General features: G+C 32.0%; 2 protein-coding genes and 1 long non-coding RNA gene across 9 annotated transcripts; all 3 read right to left on the bottom strand.

Annotated features, from left to right (window-relative positions):
- Positions 1-437: 437 nt before the first annotated feature.
- On the bottom strand, positions 438-6,387 carry LOC133831564 (disease resistance protein RGA2-like). Of its 7 annotated transcripts, XM_062261927.1 has the most exons (6): positions 6,040-6,387; positions 2,785-5,913; positions 2,592-2,692; positions 1,453-1,551; positions 1,080-1,137; positions 438-690 (listed from the first exon to the last, which is right to left on the bottom strand). In XM_062261927.1, exons 1-3 carry the CDS (start codon positions 6,340-6,342, stop codon positions 2,642-2,644), a joined length of 3,483 nt encoding a protein of 1,160 aa, XP_062117911.1. In that variant the 5' UTR covers positions 6,343-6,387; the 3' UTR covers positions 438-690; positions 1,080-1,137; positions 1,453-1,551; positions 2,592-2,641. The 7 variants fall into 7 exon arrangements, with proteins under 7 accessions (XP_062117911.1, XP_062117909.1, XP_062117913.1 ...); XM_062261925.1 differs by having other exon boundaries at positions 1,080-1,551; XM_062261929.1 differs by lacking the exon at positions 1,080-1,137.
- A 1,675-nt stretch (positions 6,388-8,062) lies between these two features.
- Positions 8,063-10,169, bottom strand: LOC133831563 (uncharacterized). The gene is made up of 3 exons (XR_009892530.1): positions 9,875-10,169; positions 9,682-9,782; positions 8,063-8,393 (listed from the first exon to the last, which is right to left on the bottom strand). It is a non-coding gene; the product is annotated as an uncharacterized LOC133831563 (long non-coding RNA).
- LOC133833130 (putative disease resistance protein RGA3) lies at positions 10,170-10,910 on the bottom strand. Its single transcript, XM_062263387.1, has one exon. The coding sequence runs from the start codon at positions 10,908-10,910 to the stop codon at positions 10,170-10,172; it is 741 nt and encodes a 246-aa protein (XP_062119371.1).
- Between the last annotated feature and the right edge of the window lie 8,092 nt (positions 10,911-19,002).

Raw genomic sequence — 19,002 nt, 5'->3', positions numbered from 1 at the left:
TCAATATTATGAGATGTAGATTGACTTTTTTCTCCTCACATATCGTTCTAGTCTACTTCTTTAGACAGCAAATTTAATGCACATATGTCTCATAGTTCCCCAACTCTTCACTTATTTCAGCTTAAAAAAGGTAAAAAAAAAACAAAATAGAGTTTTAAAGTGTTAATATTCAATGTAGCCTTATTTCCCCTTCAACATAAATTAATTATATGTACCTTAATTTCATTCGAGTTATTGAATTAGTTTTACATTTCTTAAGAAAAAAAAAAGGGTTAATGTATAGTATATTAGATAAACTCATTTCGACATTAACATTAGTTAAACAAATATAAAAACAATGAAATTAAAACCAAATATACAAATTTTCAATGGGGGATACAATGAAAGTAGACAGTGAATCAATTTATGACTCAAATATATTTATATAAACTTTTAAATTAAAGGAAAATGAATGATATTTTATTATCCTAGACTAATTATGTAAACCATGATTTTGCCCAGATGTTAGCTGAGCATAATATCATATTTTTACAACTCCAAAACCAAAATTAACTACCATATACAGATGAACTTTTTTTTTACATTGCATCATCAATTAAGAAATAGGCTTTGACCAAATTTCACATAAATCTTAACACAAATAATTTAATAGCACTACTTCAGCAATGTCCAGTTAACCCTCTTCAGATTCTGCACCAAAATTCACAATACAATGAAACAAAGATTAAATAAATAAACAAAGAAAAAGCACAACTCACATCAACAAATTATATCAGTCCTATTCATAACAAATGCCACAATGTCTAGAAAGGTAGAAAGTTGAGTTTGCTTCTTCGAAACAGAAAGTCCTTAGCATTTTGTCTAAAACGTGAGAACTTAACTACTTTGGAGCCAATTTGTTTGTGTTAACTGTGAAAAGTAAATGATGGTGGATCCTACAACACTATTTTAACAATGGTGAACATTAATTTTCAACAATGAGAATTTGACAAATGGATTGTAAACATGTGTTATTTCTTATATGGGATTCATGTCATGAAGTGAACAAGAGGAATAGAGAAACTTGTTGAGAGAGATACATGCCATGTTGTCTTCCTTGTAAGCATCTATCTCTCCATAGAGTCTTTGGCTACTCATCTACAGAATTCAAGAGTTGATAAAGTTAGTTATTAATTTATAGCAATCTAACAGCGCAATGTATTCTTTTAAGCTCAGATTCAAAACTCAGAAAGCACAAAGTATCAATGCATGGCTACTGTATAATATGCTTTGACTTTGACCCTGCTGTCTTCTAGCTGATACATACTTCTGTGACACTTTATTTGCTTCACCACTCAGTTACACTCTATTAGGTGATCTCATTTCAGCATCACCTAGAACACTGCTGTTAGACTTCAGTTCCCTTAGCCCTACTCGCTTGTTTTTATATGACAGAACATGGTTCGTACGTACCTAGCAAATTATCAGGAACCACACAAATTCTGACACTCGATAATATTGACGCTCGAAACAAAACAAAAGAAACACTCGTGAAGAGAACTGCAAAACAACCTGCAAAAATTCCCCATTGGCATAAATTTCAATGCTCTTAGGGTGAAAATATTCATAACCATTCAGCAGCAATGCAGATCACCATTAGAAAAATAAATTAAACTTAAATATAGGTCAACAGAACCAAGAGGCATCACAATGTCTCAAACTTCCTTTTGGATGTGCGATGTAAAAACAAGGATCAAGTCCCCAGAACCATTATGAAAACAAAGTAAGATAAATGAAGTCAAAGAGTTGATTACCAATATATTTAAGAACAAATAAAGGACTAGCAATACAGTTGCACATATACGTGAAAACTATATGTTGTATTCACAAAACATTGAATCTATTATGGTATTCATATTCACATTCTTGTATTTTTATACCTTAAAAATGATTACACAACTAGATTCCATCCCAAGGATATAATACATAGAATTAATTAGAAATGAAAAATTAGCAAAAATAAACCAATGGTTTAACAGTAACAACAGATCTCCAAATAGATCAAAACACTTAAAAGAGGGTTCTTCACCAAAGTGACAACAAGAAGAGATCATAAAAATGAACAGAAATCCAAAGAAACACAAAAACGTTTTTAAATTGAAAACCATCTTAAAATTACCAAATTTTACCATAAAAGTTTTCAACATTTTTATATATAAAAAAAAAGAATTACAAGGATACTACAGAGCAAATAAAACCAACTATGTGAAAGAAAAAAAGAAAAGAAAAGAAAAGAAAAGGATGTTTGCTTTAAATAGAAACTATTCAGAGTATAAGTTATATGAATAAATCATGAAATCAAACTTATTGTATATATGATCCAACATCCTCTAAAATGAAAATTGGTAACTTGCTTAATTAATTCACCCTCTGTAAAGCATATAACAAGTTTTAAATAAAACAAGTGTAATTATATATAACTAAAATAGAAAAACCTGTTATCGTTTTTCTTTTTTGATTTTTTAAAAAATATGTATTTTCAAAGATTGGAAAGTATTCTTATAATAGTTATTAATGAGAAAAGGATAAAATAAATAGAAAAATAATGCTACCTATAAATATGTATCATGTATGTCCCATCATCTTCGATTCCTTGCAACATTTATAGCCCAAACTTCTTGAAGGGGTTGCATCCCTTCATCTCCGATGCATTCTGCAAGGGAATATCAAAGAATAAAATGATAAGTGCTCTGTTTTAATTGAATTAGAAAATAAAAACAAGATCTTTGAGATTGAAGAATCTACCTCATCTTCTTCTTCGTTGGGATTTGGATATAAGCCCAAGTGTTGTATATGAGAAATCTTATCCCAATCTTCACCATTTTCCCTTTTGCATCTCTTTAATAACATGGGACATTTGACAATGGTCAGTAAGTTCAAAGTGGCGAGGCTTCGAATTCCTTCAGGCAATGATGTCAGATTGGGGCAGATTATTAACATAAGTATCTTAAGTGATTTGAGGTTGTGGATCCACTCTGGAATTGTTGTCAGGCTATCACTACTTAAAACTTCAAGTTCTTGCAGACTTGTAAGATGTTGGATACCCTTAGGAAGAACCGTCACTATATTTGGCAACGATATTAATGTCAGCGAGTGGAGTCTTCCATTTAGGGCTTTCCACATAATGCCATCATCACCATTAAGCATGTCTGCTAACCCCTCGCAATTTGAAATCCACAGGTTTCGAAGTGACGAGAGATGTAGAATACCTGGACACAGATCCTTCAATTTAGGGCAATGCCTAATACCCAATTTATTGAGAGAAGTAAAGCTCTCGAACCAGTCTGGAAGACATTCTAGATCCTCAATGGCTTTTAGAGTTAGATCTTTCAATTTGGAGAGAGGAGAGAAAGAAGATGTTGTTGTTGGGAATACTACTATTGATCCAGCGCTACTACTCATCATCTTCATTCTTAATGTCTCTTCCAATGGCTTCAAGCTGCTGTTCGCCAGAGTCAGATGTTCCAAATGTGGGTAAAGTGGCATGCAAGTCAGCTTAGGACAATGCCATATTTCTAAAGTTGAAAGAGAAGGGAGATAAGGCAAGGACATGTGTTTGTCTTCTTCATTTGCACCAACAAAAGAATGATCAATTACAATCTCTCTCCACCATCCCTTTAGATTAGGCAAATATCCCAACTCAAGTTCTCGTAGAGATGGCAATATTGTCTTTGTTGTCCCAAATAAGTCTTCGTTGAAAATATTGTTGGATATGTACTCCAAAGACTCCAACCTCTGCAGTTTCAAAACCTTGAGACCGTGGAATCGATTCAATGAAACTAGATACTGACATTTCTTACAATCAGTTAAAGTTAAGTCGACCAAGTTTTCAAGTGATGAGAGCCAGCTGGAGAGCCTGACACCCCCATAATTGCTTATATCTAACACTTGAAGATTTGGGTGTGGCTGAAGGGCATCCATTGACATTTCATAACCAATGATGGCATCTGCTTCAACAATTTCAACATCATACCAGCTCAACCTCAATGATCGAAGGTATTGTTTGTCCTTTAATTTTGCACTCCCATATTCTTCTACCTCATCTTTCTTATGGCTCAAATTTACAACATCCAATTCGCCTCTCAAACCATTCAATCTCAACAAATCTTTTAGCTCACCAACATATCTTAGGACGGGTTTCTTGTTCTTCTTCAGTACATAATTCGATAAAGTTTGAAGATTAGTCAGCTGGCCTATTCCACTCGGCATATACTCTAATTTATCACAATTATCAATTTCAAGATGCCTAAGGTTGATGAGATTTTCAATATCTCTAGGCAATTCTCGAAACTCGTTGCAATAACTCAACTTTAGTGTTTGCAAATTCACCAAATTGGTAATTGAATTCGGCAGTGCCTCTAGATGTTGATGATAAGAAAGACCTAAATATCTCAAATGCTTCAACCTACCAATTGAATTCAATGAATTGGTTTTCAACCCTTTCAAATTCAGAGAGCGTGTGAACAAAAAATTTGATACTACTGCATCTAGCTCAACTTTGGAACAATATTTGTCAAGGAAAAGAACTGTTCGAACCTTCCTTGCTTGAACCAGCAAAGTTTGACTTACTGAGAACGAATCACGTTCAAAGGACACATGGTGAGTATTTTCATTGATGTTTCCTTGACAATGTGAATGGAAAGTAACACATTTTGCACCAGACACAAGTATTGCAAGATCATGCATGAGATCATGCATCTTGCAATGTGTCATAACGCCCCACTGATCTACTTCAACATCTTGAAAGAATGATCCTTCCGTTAAATTCATAAAACATTCATAACCCACCTCCTCCAAACATTGATCTTGACTTGTATTTGATAACTTCAGAAATCCTTGTGCCACCCAAAGCCTAACTAATGTCTCCACCTCAATTTCATAGTCTTTAGGAAATAAACAACAATAGGCAAAACAAAGTTTCAAATGGGAGGCTAGATGATCATAGCTCAATCTAAGGGTGGGCATAATATCCTCTTCACCTGCCTGTGGTATTTCTGAGAATTCCTTATTCAAGGCTAACCACTTTGACTCTAAATTTTCACCATACAAAAAATTTCCTATTGTTCTTATTGCTAGTGGGATCCCTTTGCACCTTCCAACAATCTCCCTTCCGATCTTCACAAGATTAGAGTTTTCCGGTTCTTGTCTGCTTTTAAAAGCCACCCTTTTAAACAAAGTCCAAGATTGATCTTCATCAAGTCTTCCCAATGAATGTGACTGGTCTTTGCTTGCAGTAAAATCAGCAATCCTTTTACTTCGAGTTGTAACCAAAACTCTACTTCCTTTTGCACCATCTAGTATCAATTCTTCTAATTGCAACCACTTAGCATGATTTTCCTCCCATACATCATCCAGTACAAGGAAATATCGCTTACCACCAAGTACTTCTCGAAGCCTCTTTTGCAATTGTTCCATTTCCAGATTTTCCAAGTTCTTATCATTTGGGGCGGCCTTAATGATCTTTGCAACAATTTGTTTCAAGTCAAAATCATCAGAGACACACACCCACATATTTAACTCAAAATGTTTTTGGACTTGGTCATCATTAAAAACGCTTTTAGCAAGCATTGTTTTGCCCAATCCTCCTATGCCGACAACGGCGATGATTGAGACATTATCTTCACCACTCTCCAACAAAAGTTTACTTATTATAGCCAATCTATCCATATCCCTCCCAACAACATCTTCCTGACGTACATAGGAGTGAGTGTTGTCTCTCACTCTCCTATCACTCAGAGCCTCTTCACGCCCTGTCTCCAAAAGGAAGTTTTTATCATTGGAAATGGCTTCTAGTTTTTTCTTGATGTCCTCTATTCTACGACCAATCTTGCACCGAAAACCAAATTGGTTGGAGCTGGAAAAGAAAGTGCACATCTGTATGGTACAATTTCATTGAATAAACCAATACAACACAATAGATAATGAAATTCAAACACAATCTTATTATGAGATTTAATAAAAGAAAATAAACTACAAAAATTAATTCACTTTATGAAATACCTGCTTGGAAATCTGATTTCCAGACATGACCTGGCGTCGCAAAGCTTGAGTGTTGATCTGGTCCATCAAGTTGTCGGCATCATCAACAGCGCCGCTGAGCCTCTGGAGCCAGTTCTGAACTTGGTTGTTGTGTCTCTGCTTCTTCTCAGCGTCGAGAAGCACTGCTTGGATGGTTGAAATGGTTTGTCTGAGTTGATCAAGCTCATCGTTGACACCCCAAAGCGAAGAGATTTGTCTCACAGCTTCAGATCCCAAACGATCAATGATAATCTGGGCGATGGGAGAGAGAATCCAGTCCGCCATGGCTTTTGAAGACCGAGGGAGAGAGAGAGATATAATAGAGTTTCACAGTAGCTGAAGACTAATATATATATATATCTGTGGTCTGTGCTTTTCTTTTTTGTCGTATCCTTCTGTAAGTAAGATACACACGTTGTGTTTGACTAATGGGAATTTTAAAAAGTAATTTCATTTACCTTGAAATAATAATAATAATAATAATCTTTAAAAGTAACAAGAAGGGGTTTTAGTTTTTTATTTTATTTATTTATTTTTTTAATATAGTTCAATTCACTTTGAAGCTTTACTAGTTCATTTCTTAAGTTAAAACAGCAAGGAAATATATAAATAACAATTTACTATTTTTAGATAAAAACGACAATTTATGTACTGAAATCACAACTTATATATTGATCCGTAAACTAGGGTTGTGCATAAATTTTTACAACCCGCTCAAACCAACTCGAAAAATTCACCAAAAAACGCAACCTGAATAAACCGACCAAAATTTAAACTGCCCAATTGTTACAATAGGCGGGTTGAAAATAATTATCAACCTGCCCAATATAACCCAATCTGCCCAATTAAGAATTTATTATTTTTAATATATTCAAATAAATATATAAATTAATTAAGTTTTGTTTTAATTTTTTTACTATAAATTTAAAATATTGTTTTAAGCTTAAAAAGATAAACTTCACACTATTAGTACTAGTATTTAAAAGAAAAAAATTACAAAAATGTAAAAAAAAAATACCACTTTTGTTTGGGCAGGTTGACTCGACCAACCCGCCCAAAAAAAAATACCATTTCGGTTTGGGCGGGTTAACCCGACCAACCTGCTTAAATTATTGAACGGGTTAAAAAAAAATTTCTTAATTGGGCAAGTTACGGGTCACTTTTACTAACCCGATTATGACATTGGACGGGTAAAAATACCTTGTAACCCGACCAACCCGTCCAATGATCAACCCTACCGTAAACATTGAATCTTTCTTGAGTTTTCTACCATTTGAACAGGTATTTTCGAGAGTATTATTACTACTTAAAACAATTTGTTTTATAGGTTGATGTTGTTATTGTCGAAGTTGGTATTGGGGGAGAACCTGATTCAACAAGTGTGAAGTGTAACTTCTGTAAGTTTCATTTTTTAAAACAGCTATCTTTCTTTGACAAGATTATACCAAGAAATATATGTGATAATAAAGACAATTAGTCTTCTCTGTCTCTACTTTTTTGTCATTTTGAATAAAATCTAAATACGAGAGAGAAATAAATAAATTTCCTTGTCTTTTAAAGGATTTTGGTGGTGAAAATAACTAGCGTGACCTTGTTTGATACCTTGGTCATACCTGGGTTCTTTGATTATATCTTGGTTTGTCTATGGAACTGGGAAAAGTTTACTAAAAATGTTTGTTAAGCTTCATATATTCTTGTTCTTATTTTGCTAGAATATAAACCCCAAAGCTGCTCATCCTAAAACCTCAACTTTTATAAAATTGTGTTTACTTTTCTCATGTGGGCTTATGCCTTGAGCTGTCTAAATGGTTCTCTAGCTAGCTCCATTAAGGAAAATGAAAAATTCTATCTAAGCTCGAAAAGATGAATCCTGTCTCAAGGAACATATCAAAGCAGGTGAAGTTGATGAGAAATTGAAACAGTAAGATTTCATTTTTATTGGTGGCTTTATGTATTATAATATCAGGAACAGATGGCTTGCCTTCCATAATTTACAAGAATAAAATGAAAGTTAAATAGTTACCAAATTTCATATTAAAGAAGCTACAAGTTTCAGCAATACATTTTGAAGAGCAGTTTATGAGTTTTAAACCCAAGATCATGCCAATAACAACTACTAGACATGTGAAGATTATATATATAATCTGTAAGAACAATACAACCAAAGTCTCTGATAACCAAACAAATTAAGTCAGCACAAATCAACTTGTACTCCTAAAATCTGTTAATCTATCAATGCTAACCTCCCAGCAACATATCTTCACTTGGAAACTTAGTCTGCCAAAATTCTCCATTACCATAAATTTCAGTCAGTTCTTTCTCAATGTTTAACCATCCTGCAATACAGATCACCATTACCAAAATGTCCCAAATTTCCTTTTAGATTTGCATTGTATAAACAAGGACTAGCAATAAACTTGCACATCTACCTGAAAACTAGATGTTGTATTCATAGAACATTGAATCTATATTATCATATTCATAATCTTGTATCTTTATTCTTTTAATATATGATTATGCAGTACACTACTAGATCCCATATCCCAAGGATTAGTGCATAGAATTAACTAGAAATGAAAAATCAGTATAAAGAAAACTATAATTTCACAGTAACAACAGATTTCCAAATTTATAACTAGTATAGGACCAATCTCTATAAGAATGTATAAAATAAGGAATATAGCAATAGAACTTTCCAATTTTTGGATCACATTCAAAGAGTAAAAATAATCAGCCACTCTCTAAAGTTAGGCTCACTCAAACCATTTATCCAATCAGTACTGCAATTAATAGATCAAAACACTTAAAAATAGGGTTCTTCACCAAAGTGACAACAAGAAGAGGTCAGAAAAATGAACAGAGACACAAAAAAGCTTTTACATTGAGCATAGTCCCCATCTTAAAACAACCAGATTTCACCATAAAATATCTCAACATTTTTATTAAAACAAAAAAACAGAATTACACTACTAGACTCCATCCCAAGGATATAATACATAGAATTAATTAGAAATAAAAAAATTAGCAAAAATAAACCAATAGTTTAACAGTAACAACAGATCTCCAAATAGATCAAAACACTTGAATGAATTGATCAAAACACTTCACCAAAGTGACAACAAGAAGAGATCATAAAAATGAACAGAAATCCAAAGAAACACAAAAACGTTTTTAAATTGAAAACCATCTTAAAATTACCAAATTTTACCATAAAAGTTTTCAACATTTTTATAAAAACAAAAAAAGAATTACAAGGATACTACAGAGCAAATAAAACCAACTATGTGAAAGAAAAAAAAGAAAAGAAAAAGATGTTTGCTTTAAATAGAAACTAGTCAGAGTATAAGTTATATGAATAAATCATGAAATCAAACTTACTGTATATATGAATGATCCAATATCCTCTAAAATGAAAATTGGTAACTTGCTTAATTAATTCACCCTGTAAAGCGTATAACAAGTTTTAACTAAAACAAGTGCAATTATATATAACTTAAATAGAAAAAACTGTTATCGTTTTTCTTTTTTGATTTTTTAAAAAATATATATTTTCAATGATTGGAAAGCATTCTTATAATAGTTATTAATGAGAAAATGATCAAATAAATAGAAAAATAATGCTACCTATAAATATGTATCATGTATGTCCCATCATCTTCGATTCCTTGCAACATTTATAGCCCAAACTACTTGAAGGGGTTGCATCCCTTAATCTCTGATGCATTCTGTAAGGGAATATCAAAGAATAAAATGATAAGTGCTCTGTTTTAATTGAATTAGAAAATAAAAACAAGATCTTTGAGATTGAAGAATCTACCTCATTTTCTCTTCGTTGGGATATGGAATTAAGTACAAGCGTTGTATATGAGAAATCTTATCCAAATCTTCACCATTTTCCCTTTTGCATCTCTTTAATAACATGGGACAGTCTATTATAGCGAGCTCGTTCAAATTGGTGAGGCTTCGAATTCCTTCAGGGAATGATGTCAGATTGGGGCAATCTTGTAAGTGAAGTGTCTTAACTAATGTCTCCACCTCAATTTCATAGTCTTTAGGAAATAAACAACAATAGGCAAAACAAAGTTTCAAATGGGAGGCTAGATGATCATAGCTCAATCTAAGGGTGGGCATAATACCCCTTCACTTGCCTGTCGTATTTCTGAAAATTCCTTATTCAAGGTTAACCACTTTGACTCTAAATTTTCACCATACAACAAATTTCCTATTGTTCTTATTGCTAGTGGGATCCCTTTGCACCTTCCAACAATCTCCTTTCCGATCTTCACAAGATTAGAGTTTTCCGGTTCTTGTCCGCTTTTAAAAGCCACCCTTTTAAACAAAGTCCAAGATTGATCTTCGTTAAGTATTCCCAATGCATGTGACTGGTCTTTGCTAGCAGTACAATCAGCAATCCTTTTACTTCGAGTTGTAACCAAAACTCTACTTCCTTTTGCACTATCTATAATCAATTCTTCTAATTCCAACCACTTAGCACGATTTTCCTCCCATACATCATCAAGTACAAGGAAATATCGCTTACCACCGAGTACTTCTCGAAGACTCTTTTGCAATTGTTCCATTTCCAGATTTTCCAAGTTCTTATCATTTGGGGCGGCCTTAATGATCTTTGCAACAATTTGTTTCAAGTCAAAATCATCAGAGACACACACCCACATCTTTAACTGAAAATGTTTTTGGACTTGCTCATCATTAAAAACGCTTTTAGCAAGCATTGTTTTGCCCAATCCTCCTATGCTGACAACAGCGATGAGGGAAACATTATCTTCACCACTCTCCAACAAAAGCATACTTATTATAGCCAATCTATAATAAGTAAGATTATAGCCAAACATTATCTTCACACTCTCCAAGGAAGTTGAAGGAATGTGATGTTATTAATGATCTTATTATTCTCAATCAATCTCGACCACATATTTTGAGATATTTTGCCATGCATGTAGAATAGTTTTAGCCTTAATTTTTATTATTTGTAATAAAAAAATTTGAAAATTATTCTTGGCATCAATCACGTTTTTTTAGTTTTCATTCTTTATATTTTTATATTTTGTAATACTTTTCTGAAAATAGATTTTGTATTAGGTCCTCAATTTTTTGTATCATTTAAATTTCTAAATACTATTTTTATTTTTTATTTTTTTAAAATACATAAATAAAATATATAAAAAAAAATAGTAAATCAACCTTAAAAGAAATTGGACCACTTAATTTATAACAATATTAAATATGACATTGAAAAAATATATTTTCATGGCATTTTAAAAAATATTTAATAGTTTTATAAATTAAATTAATTTTTCATTAAAAAAAATTCTTACTTATAAATTTTTAATATTAATAACTAAACTATCATGTGATTATCAATATTTATAATATACATATTTATTTTTTATTTTGTAAATTTTTTTTTATAATGCAAACTTATAACTAATCATATATATATATATATATATATGCACATAAATAAATTTATATACTCTACTATTAAGTTTTAAAAAATATGTATGAAATAAAAAAGTATAAACATAATAAAAGTTGATAATATCTAAACAATCTGGATAAAATAGATATTAATATTAATTATAAAACAACAATGTAGATAATAATATTTTTTTAATAAAACATTAATTTAATTTATAAAAATATTAAATATTTTTAAAAATGTTTTTTTTTATGTAATGTTTATTATTTTCATAAATTAAATGTCCAAATATTTTTAAATTGATTCAACATTTATTTATATTTTTTTATGTATTTTCAAATAAAAATAAACAAAAATAAAATTTAGAGACCTAAATGATACAATTAGAAAATGTTAAGGACCTAATTGATACAAAATCAACTATTAAGACTTAATTATTACAAAATATAAATAATGGCCTGAAAAATACTCATTAGATAAAGTATGGCTATTTACTAGTTTTTTGTTTTTGTTTTTTACTGAGTAAAATATGAATAATTACATAATTATGGCACAAATATTCGATTCAATTTTTTTGAGTTGTATTAATTTTGTAGAAAAATATTTAAACATCTTAAAATAGTATTACCGTCCCTTATATCTCTTGCGTAATATACTATTAAGTGGCATTTATTTATCACATTCTTTATAGTCAACGACAATCTTATGATTTTTTATTTTAAAAATATCATTATAAATTAATTTTAAAGTTGGAAAAGTAATTTTTTATTGGATGTAAAATATATTTTGAAATAAAAAAAATAAGAATTTAAACTTATATAATTTATTAAAAATAAATAAATATTATTGCTCTAATTTTTCATACCTTTCATGATCTAAATCAAAATCCACAAACTCTTCATGTCATATATTCATATTAACATGATTGTTAAATAAAAATTTTAAAAAAATATATATTTGTTACACTTAAATTTCGACACTATCATAAATGAGTATCGAAATGTAGGCTTGTAAAGCGTAAGCTTAAAAATGACAAGTAATTGGTCAACACTTGTATAAATGTGCATGATTTCTGACTCTGGTGTTTGAGCACAAGTTCAGAAGGCTTGTGTTTAAACATTAAGTTCGAAATGATGAATCTTCTCCGATGCATATGGGTGTATTTCGAGCCTTCGTTGCAAGCTCGAAAATGTTGGTCTCTGAAGGTTGATCCTGGTGGAAATACAGGCAACGGAGTAAGCTGACTAGAATAACGAGCTTGAAGTGTTGGTCGATCTCAGAATAGCACAAGCCTTGCCTTCGAGATCAGCAACGCATTTTACAAGCGACAACTATTAGGAAATCCCTATTTCTTAGGAAATTGTTATTATATGATATTAAATCTCAATTATCATGAGATATTATGTAATTAATGCATTTAATTACATTTATATCAAATTTGAATTGTAATTTCTCGAAATAAGAGGAAGATATTTTTTTTTAACAAGTCTATAAATAGACGGGAGAATTTCGTTGATAGGCATGCACAATTTGGTACTCAGAACACTCTACTGAGTTGTTTTGTAGAATTTTTGAGAGAATAACACCAATCAATAACATTAACTCGTGGACTAGACATATTCTAACTGTTGAATCACGTAAAAATCCAATTATTCTTCCTTATTTTCTTAAATCATTGTTTAGTACTCTTCAAATTTAAGTCAACAATATCATTTCATCTAATTATACATAATATCATATGATGCTTAGCTTACAGTATCATTGTTATTTCTAATTTTAAGGCTAATTCATCTCTTCATCTATGATATATTCGACATCCATATTATTTAATGTATATTATTAGTCCAATATTTTGAAAAAAATATATATTTATATAAATAATCCTTTGGAGGTGTTGGAACACATTACATTTCCGTATAAATACAATGTCCTAAAATTCTCTTCAATGCATAATTTAAATTTTGTGTTGAATTTGGCATAACAAAATAATTTAATTTATTATTTGGTCTAATATTTATATTTGTGCTTCAACATACAAAATAAAAATCAACTCAAAAAGCTAATAATAATTAATAATCATTTAATATTTATCGATAATATAAATACAAAAATTAATAGTTTACACGTTTTTATTGTCTAAATTATAGCAATATAGTAAATGAAAAATGTGAAATTTATAATTAATGGCAACATGTTAAATTTATAATAATGAATATAAATCATAATAATTAGTGGTGACATGAAAAATAAAAAATAAAATTATATTGTTGGGACAAATTTGGCCATGTTATATTCTATATCAAATTAGACACACATTTTTTTTTTGTGGGGAATAGATTTTATAACTATTCAGAATGTAATGGAAAAAGAGTACAAATTGAAGGGGGGTTTCCTCCAGCTAGTAAAACTCATCGTCTAGCCTAAGGGCATCCTTTGCCAATCCATGGGCCAAATTATTAAATTTTCGGCCAACATGTGACAGAGTTGCCCCCGGAAAAGTAGACAATAACGTTTTAATATCTGAAAAAATAATCCCCGGTTCATTTTGATAAGTTATATTATTATTTAAAGCCAAGACAAGAGAAAGGGAGTCAGAAAAGATAACATCCAGCAGAATTTCAAGCCTTTGAGACCAATTGAGTACGACCAACAGTGTTATAGCTTCTGCTTGAAAGGCTGACAACATTCCTGTAAAATAATTCATAAGAGAGCTTAGGCAAAAACAAAACTAAGGGATTTCTTAGGAATTGAAAAGACTATAAACAAACCTCCCTCAAGAACAATAAGATAACCTTAACCAAATGGATGAATCCCTTTGGTTAAGTTTTCAAAGATCGATATAACCATTTACCTTTTTTGCTCACTTATAGGAATGCCTCTTATCAATTAATTTTGAGATTTTGTAGTAAGTTTTAACTTAAAGAACAATGGCACTTACCTTTTAAGGGCTTAGATAAAGCTGCAATAACTTCATTCTCTGGGGAGAGGATGATTGCTCCAAATCCTATCGTTTCTGTCTGGTTAGATAATGCAGCATCTACTGATACGATATTGGATTGATTCCTCGAATCTTCTCTTCTTTGATTTCTAGATGTTGCATTTTGTATGGGTTGCTCCGTCGTTCTCTGTGTACTTCGTATCGACTCCCAATATCGGGTTACCCATTCAAACACTTGATGTCCTAGTCTTGCTGGATGTCCATGGGTTCTTTTATTCCTCTCAAACCAAATTGCCCAAGCTATGATGAGCATTTTTTGAAAGTTTTCTTTTTCCAAAATTTCAGAGGCATAGAGTAGAATCTCCTTAAAAAAATGTCCTCTTTCCTATGTGACATGAAAGGATAATCCCACCAATCCCATATTTCTTTAGAGGAAGGACACCAAAAGACAACATGTGCATTAGAATCCTCTCCAAAACCACATAGTGGGCAAACACAGTGTTTAGAGATATTTCGTCGATTTAAACCTTTAAGAGTGGGCAATATTTCATGGTAGCCTTTCCAAGAAAAATGTAGAATTTTACGTGGTATTTTGATTCCCCAAAAAGACTTCCACCACATTGCTATTAATGTAACAAATGAAGATGGCAGTGTAGTGTCCATAGCTGAAGCTAGATTATACCCACTTTTGACAGAATAGTTCCCATGATTTGTATAGTGCCAGAGCCACGAATCTGGATGATCAAATTGAGTTAGAGGTATGGTTAAGATGTTTTGGGCATCGGCAGCATTAAAAAATTGTTGGACTCGTATCATGTTCCACGAACCAGGAGTTTCAATGAGATCATGTACTCTAAGGGGATCAGATATATCAATTGTACTTGGGAGAAAAGATGGAGGTCTTGGGATCCATGGATCACTAAAGGCCAAAGTTTCTTTTCCATTTCCTATACGTCTTCGCAATCCTCTTCGTAAAAGGTCCCTACCCCAGATGATACTTCTCCATGTTATTGAAGGATAATGACCTTCTCTAGCCTCCAATATACTTGTATGTTGATAGTATCTTGCCTTGAATACTTTTGCAAGAAGGGATGTAGGGTTTATTTGTAATTGCCAAGCCTGTTTTGCCAGAAGTGCCTGATTATACTGAATAAAACCACGGAATCTCAATCCTCCCTCACACTTTGGTCTACACATTTTATGCCAAGCGCGCCAATGAATTTTCTTTTGTTCAGTAGTAGAACCCCACCAATATCGGGCTTGTATTCTTTCAATTTCTTGGCACAAACCTTCTGGTATACGGAAGCATGAGATTAGATAAGTTGGCATAGCTTGGATAATAGCTTTAAGTAAGATTTCTTTACCAGCTTGAGAAAAAAGCTTTGATTGCCATAAGTGTAGCTTCATCCAAACTTTGTCTTTTATTGAACATCGGTAGACCCAGATATGTTTCTATAGAATCAGTTCTTTGCATATTTAGAGAGGATGTATACAAAGTGGCAATCTGTTCTGAAGTATTTGGAGAAAAATATAATAAAGACTTTGTAAAGTTGATCATCTGCGTAGAAAAGAAAGATAATAGTTATAGCTATATTTGAATAATTGGAAAAACATATGTTTTGATATCTCTAATTGGAGCTAGTTATTAGTGAATGCCTTTATTGTGTCTTCTAGAATTTAATTGCAATGGTTAAAAACATTACCTGTCCAGAACATGTCGAGTATAGAGAAAAAATGTTTTGTATAGCTTGTAGAGATCTCTTAGATGCCTGGACGATAATGAGGCTGTCATCCGCAAAGAATAAGTGGGTAATGAAGGGAGTTGTATTAGCTATTCTTAGTCCCTTTATTTCCTTTCTACTTTCCGCTTGTTGAAGTAAAGCTGAAAAACCTTTTGCACAAACCAGGAAAAGATAAGGTGATAGAGGGTGTTGACGCGGTTCTTCGCCAACAGGTAATTAAGAGAAGGAGAGAAAGGGATTAGTGCTGAAAGTAGAACCGTCACAGATATGAAATCTTAGAGGATGAACTAGGTGACTTAAGGCACGTTTTTAAGTGGTTCAAAGGTTAAAATCCTTCTACTCCACTAGTCAATATTATTGATCTATTCTGGGTATTTGATTACAAAATATATATCTCTTTTGAGACTATTTTTTCCAACCCCTATCAACTCCCAGGGTCCCCATATTTATAGGAGAAGGCCCCTGGAAGTTGGCAAGGAGGTCATCCCGTGACCTTCTTATTTGTCATATCAACTCTGTGACATTCATGATTAATTCCTAAACCTGACATATAAGTATGGTCAAATCGGTAGGTAAGGAGATAATGGGCCGCACGGCCCAACCCAGCCGTGGGTGTCTGAATACGCACGTTCCTGCTGCGTGTTCGAGAAGTCAGGGAGATATCGGACACGTGATGTCAGATATAGGCACGTTTAACTTGCGTGTGTTGACTTTACAAAAGGTCAGAGGTCCAGGCCAGCTCGTACCACGAGCTGCTCCCCTGAACCGACCTTCGGCCTTTAGGCTCTTTGCCCGTCTTGGGCAACCTTGACGAGTCCTTGAGGATCCCTCGAGCTAATAAGGCACGACCTCGAAAACAGGAGCTCTGGCCTAGAGAAATCTACGGACTAACCTTGATTAGTCCGAGGCTCGACTTGCTAATCAGCCCGTGGGAAAACCAGGGCGTACAGAGGGTCTCCCTGTCTCAACCCTCTTGATGGAATTACTTCTCCATAGATTACTCCATTAATTTGAAACGAATATCGAACTGAAGTTACGCATTTCATTAATTTGTTAACCCAGTAAGGTCTAAATCCCATCTTAATTAACTCCAATAACTCAAATTAGACACACTTTTTAAACAACAATGGAGTAGTATGTTTTAAAATGTATTAAGATATAGTAATGTACCATTTTTTTTACTATGTTAGAGTTGCTCTTACCTGATTTCGATGTTGTTATTTGCTACTTTTAAAAAACTTGTAAGAGCATCTCCAATGGAGTGCTATAAAAGTGATGTGTATCCATTTTTTAGCTTATCTTCATAAAATTGAATTATAATAGTAGTCTAAAATATATGTTAAATTTGGCACATGGTACAAAATATAGGGGTTATTGAGTTATATAACCTTGTGATTACCCGGTTTTAACAATATAACTTGGTTATATTTGAGTAATATTTATTTCTTTTTTTAATTTTTTTTTTACAATTTTAAGAAAACAATTACTAAAATAACCTTCTAACTGAAAACCCAATATATAAATATTATCTTCTCTTGTTTCCCAGGCCCCATTTTCCCACTTTCCCACTCTCTTTTTATTATATTCCTTCACTACAATATTAATAATACAATATTGACATCACAGTACAATTATCAAAGAATTGAAAAGAAGCAAAACAACAAAAGTATATTCACTCCCACTGCCACACCAAGGTATATTTCTCACTTTTTTGTTTTTGTTTTTTTTTCCTCTTTTCTTTCAGCTTTTATATATATATATATATATATTTATATACACATATAAATGGGTTGATTTCTTGAATTAAAATGACAATGAGTACCCATTTTTTTTGTATTAAACTTTTGTGTAATCTATTACACTTTGCTATAATATTTATTTTGTTTATTAATTTTTTTATTTTACAATCTTAATAATAATGCAAACCATATATTTGTGAAAATGTCTCAATGAACTAACTTTATTAAATTAGATTGAGATTTTCAACTAATATACAATATGTGTTGTTGCTTATGGTTTGATATTTAAAATGAATACTTACATTGCATTGATTAATTGTACTACTTCATCATCTTTCTTTTTTTGTTAAAAAAACATATTGGATATGTGATGTAGAGTGTACATTTTAGCTTAGTTTGATAATTGATATATTAACAACCTTGTTTTTATTGAAGATTTCAATCACGGTACATAATCACTTTAAGTCAATTTTCTTAGACCCATATATTTAAATAGATCTTATTATGATGTTCGAATAATGATATTTTTATATAAATTTGCTTTATTAGCATTTTTAGGTGGATCGATTGTCCAATCACCCAAGCTCAACTCTTATACATTTTATTTCCTAGATTCCATGGCACGAACGAAAGTACCAAGCATTAGAGATCCACAACAACCGATTCAACGACAGTTGATTATTCATGAATGTAGTCCGGAGTCGTCGTGCTCAAAATTGTTGGATGCTAGTGTGCCACCAACACCTCCCACAGACACAACACGACTCAATTAGATAATGAGGTAAATGAAGTTAAATACATTTTTTCTATTCTTGTACTTTTTTTTAGAATAGATAATATATTTAATTGAAATCAATTGGCTATAAATTTAGAGCACTAAATGCATGATTTGAAAAATATTGGTTTAAAATGTAGAACTCAACTAGAACAAGTATAGGTCAAGTGGTTATGGTCAAGATTTTTAAAAACCCAATGAACTTTCAGTTTAGGGCTCGATTAGCATGAGTTGAGATTTCCAAAGTCTAATTGATAGCATAGAGCTCGACTGGTGAGTAGAGCTTGACCATAGATAGTTGAGATTTCCAA

Source organism: Humulus lupulus, chromosome 4, assembly GCF_963169125.1.
Source record: "Humulus lupulus chromosome 4, drHumLupu1.1, whole genome shotgun sequence".
Classification (NCBI taxonomy): Eukaryota; Viridiplantae; Streptophyta; class Magnoliopsida; order Rosales; family Cannabaceae; genus Humulus; species Humulus lupulus.
This window is presented reverse-complemented; position numbering and strand designations above follow the sequence as displayed.

Excerpts from the sequence above, each read along its gene's own strand:
- LOC133831564 (XM_062261925.1), bottom strand. The coding sequence starts at position 6,342 with ATGGCGGACTGGATTCTCTCTCCCATCGCCCAGATTATCATTGATCGT. Across the intron at positions 5,914-6,039 it reads GAAATCAGATTTCCAAGCAG|ATGTGCACTTTCTTTTCCAG; the intron begins GTATTTCATAAA and ends TGTACCATACAG. Across the intron at positions 2,693-2,784 it reads CCAACGAAGAAGAAGATGAG|AATGCATCGGAGATGAAGGG; the intron begins GTAGATTCTTCA and ends ATTCCCTTGCAG.
- LOC133833130 (XM_062263387.1), bottom strand. The coding sequence starts at position 10,910 with ATGTTTGGCTATAATCTTACTTATTATAGATTGGCTATAATAAGTATG.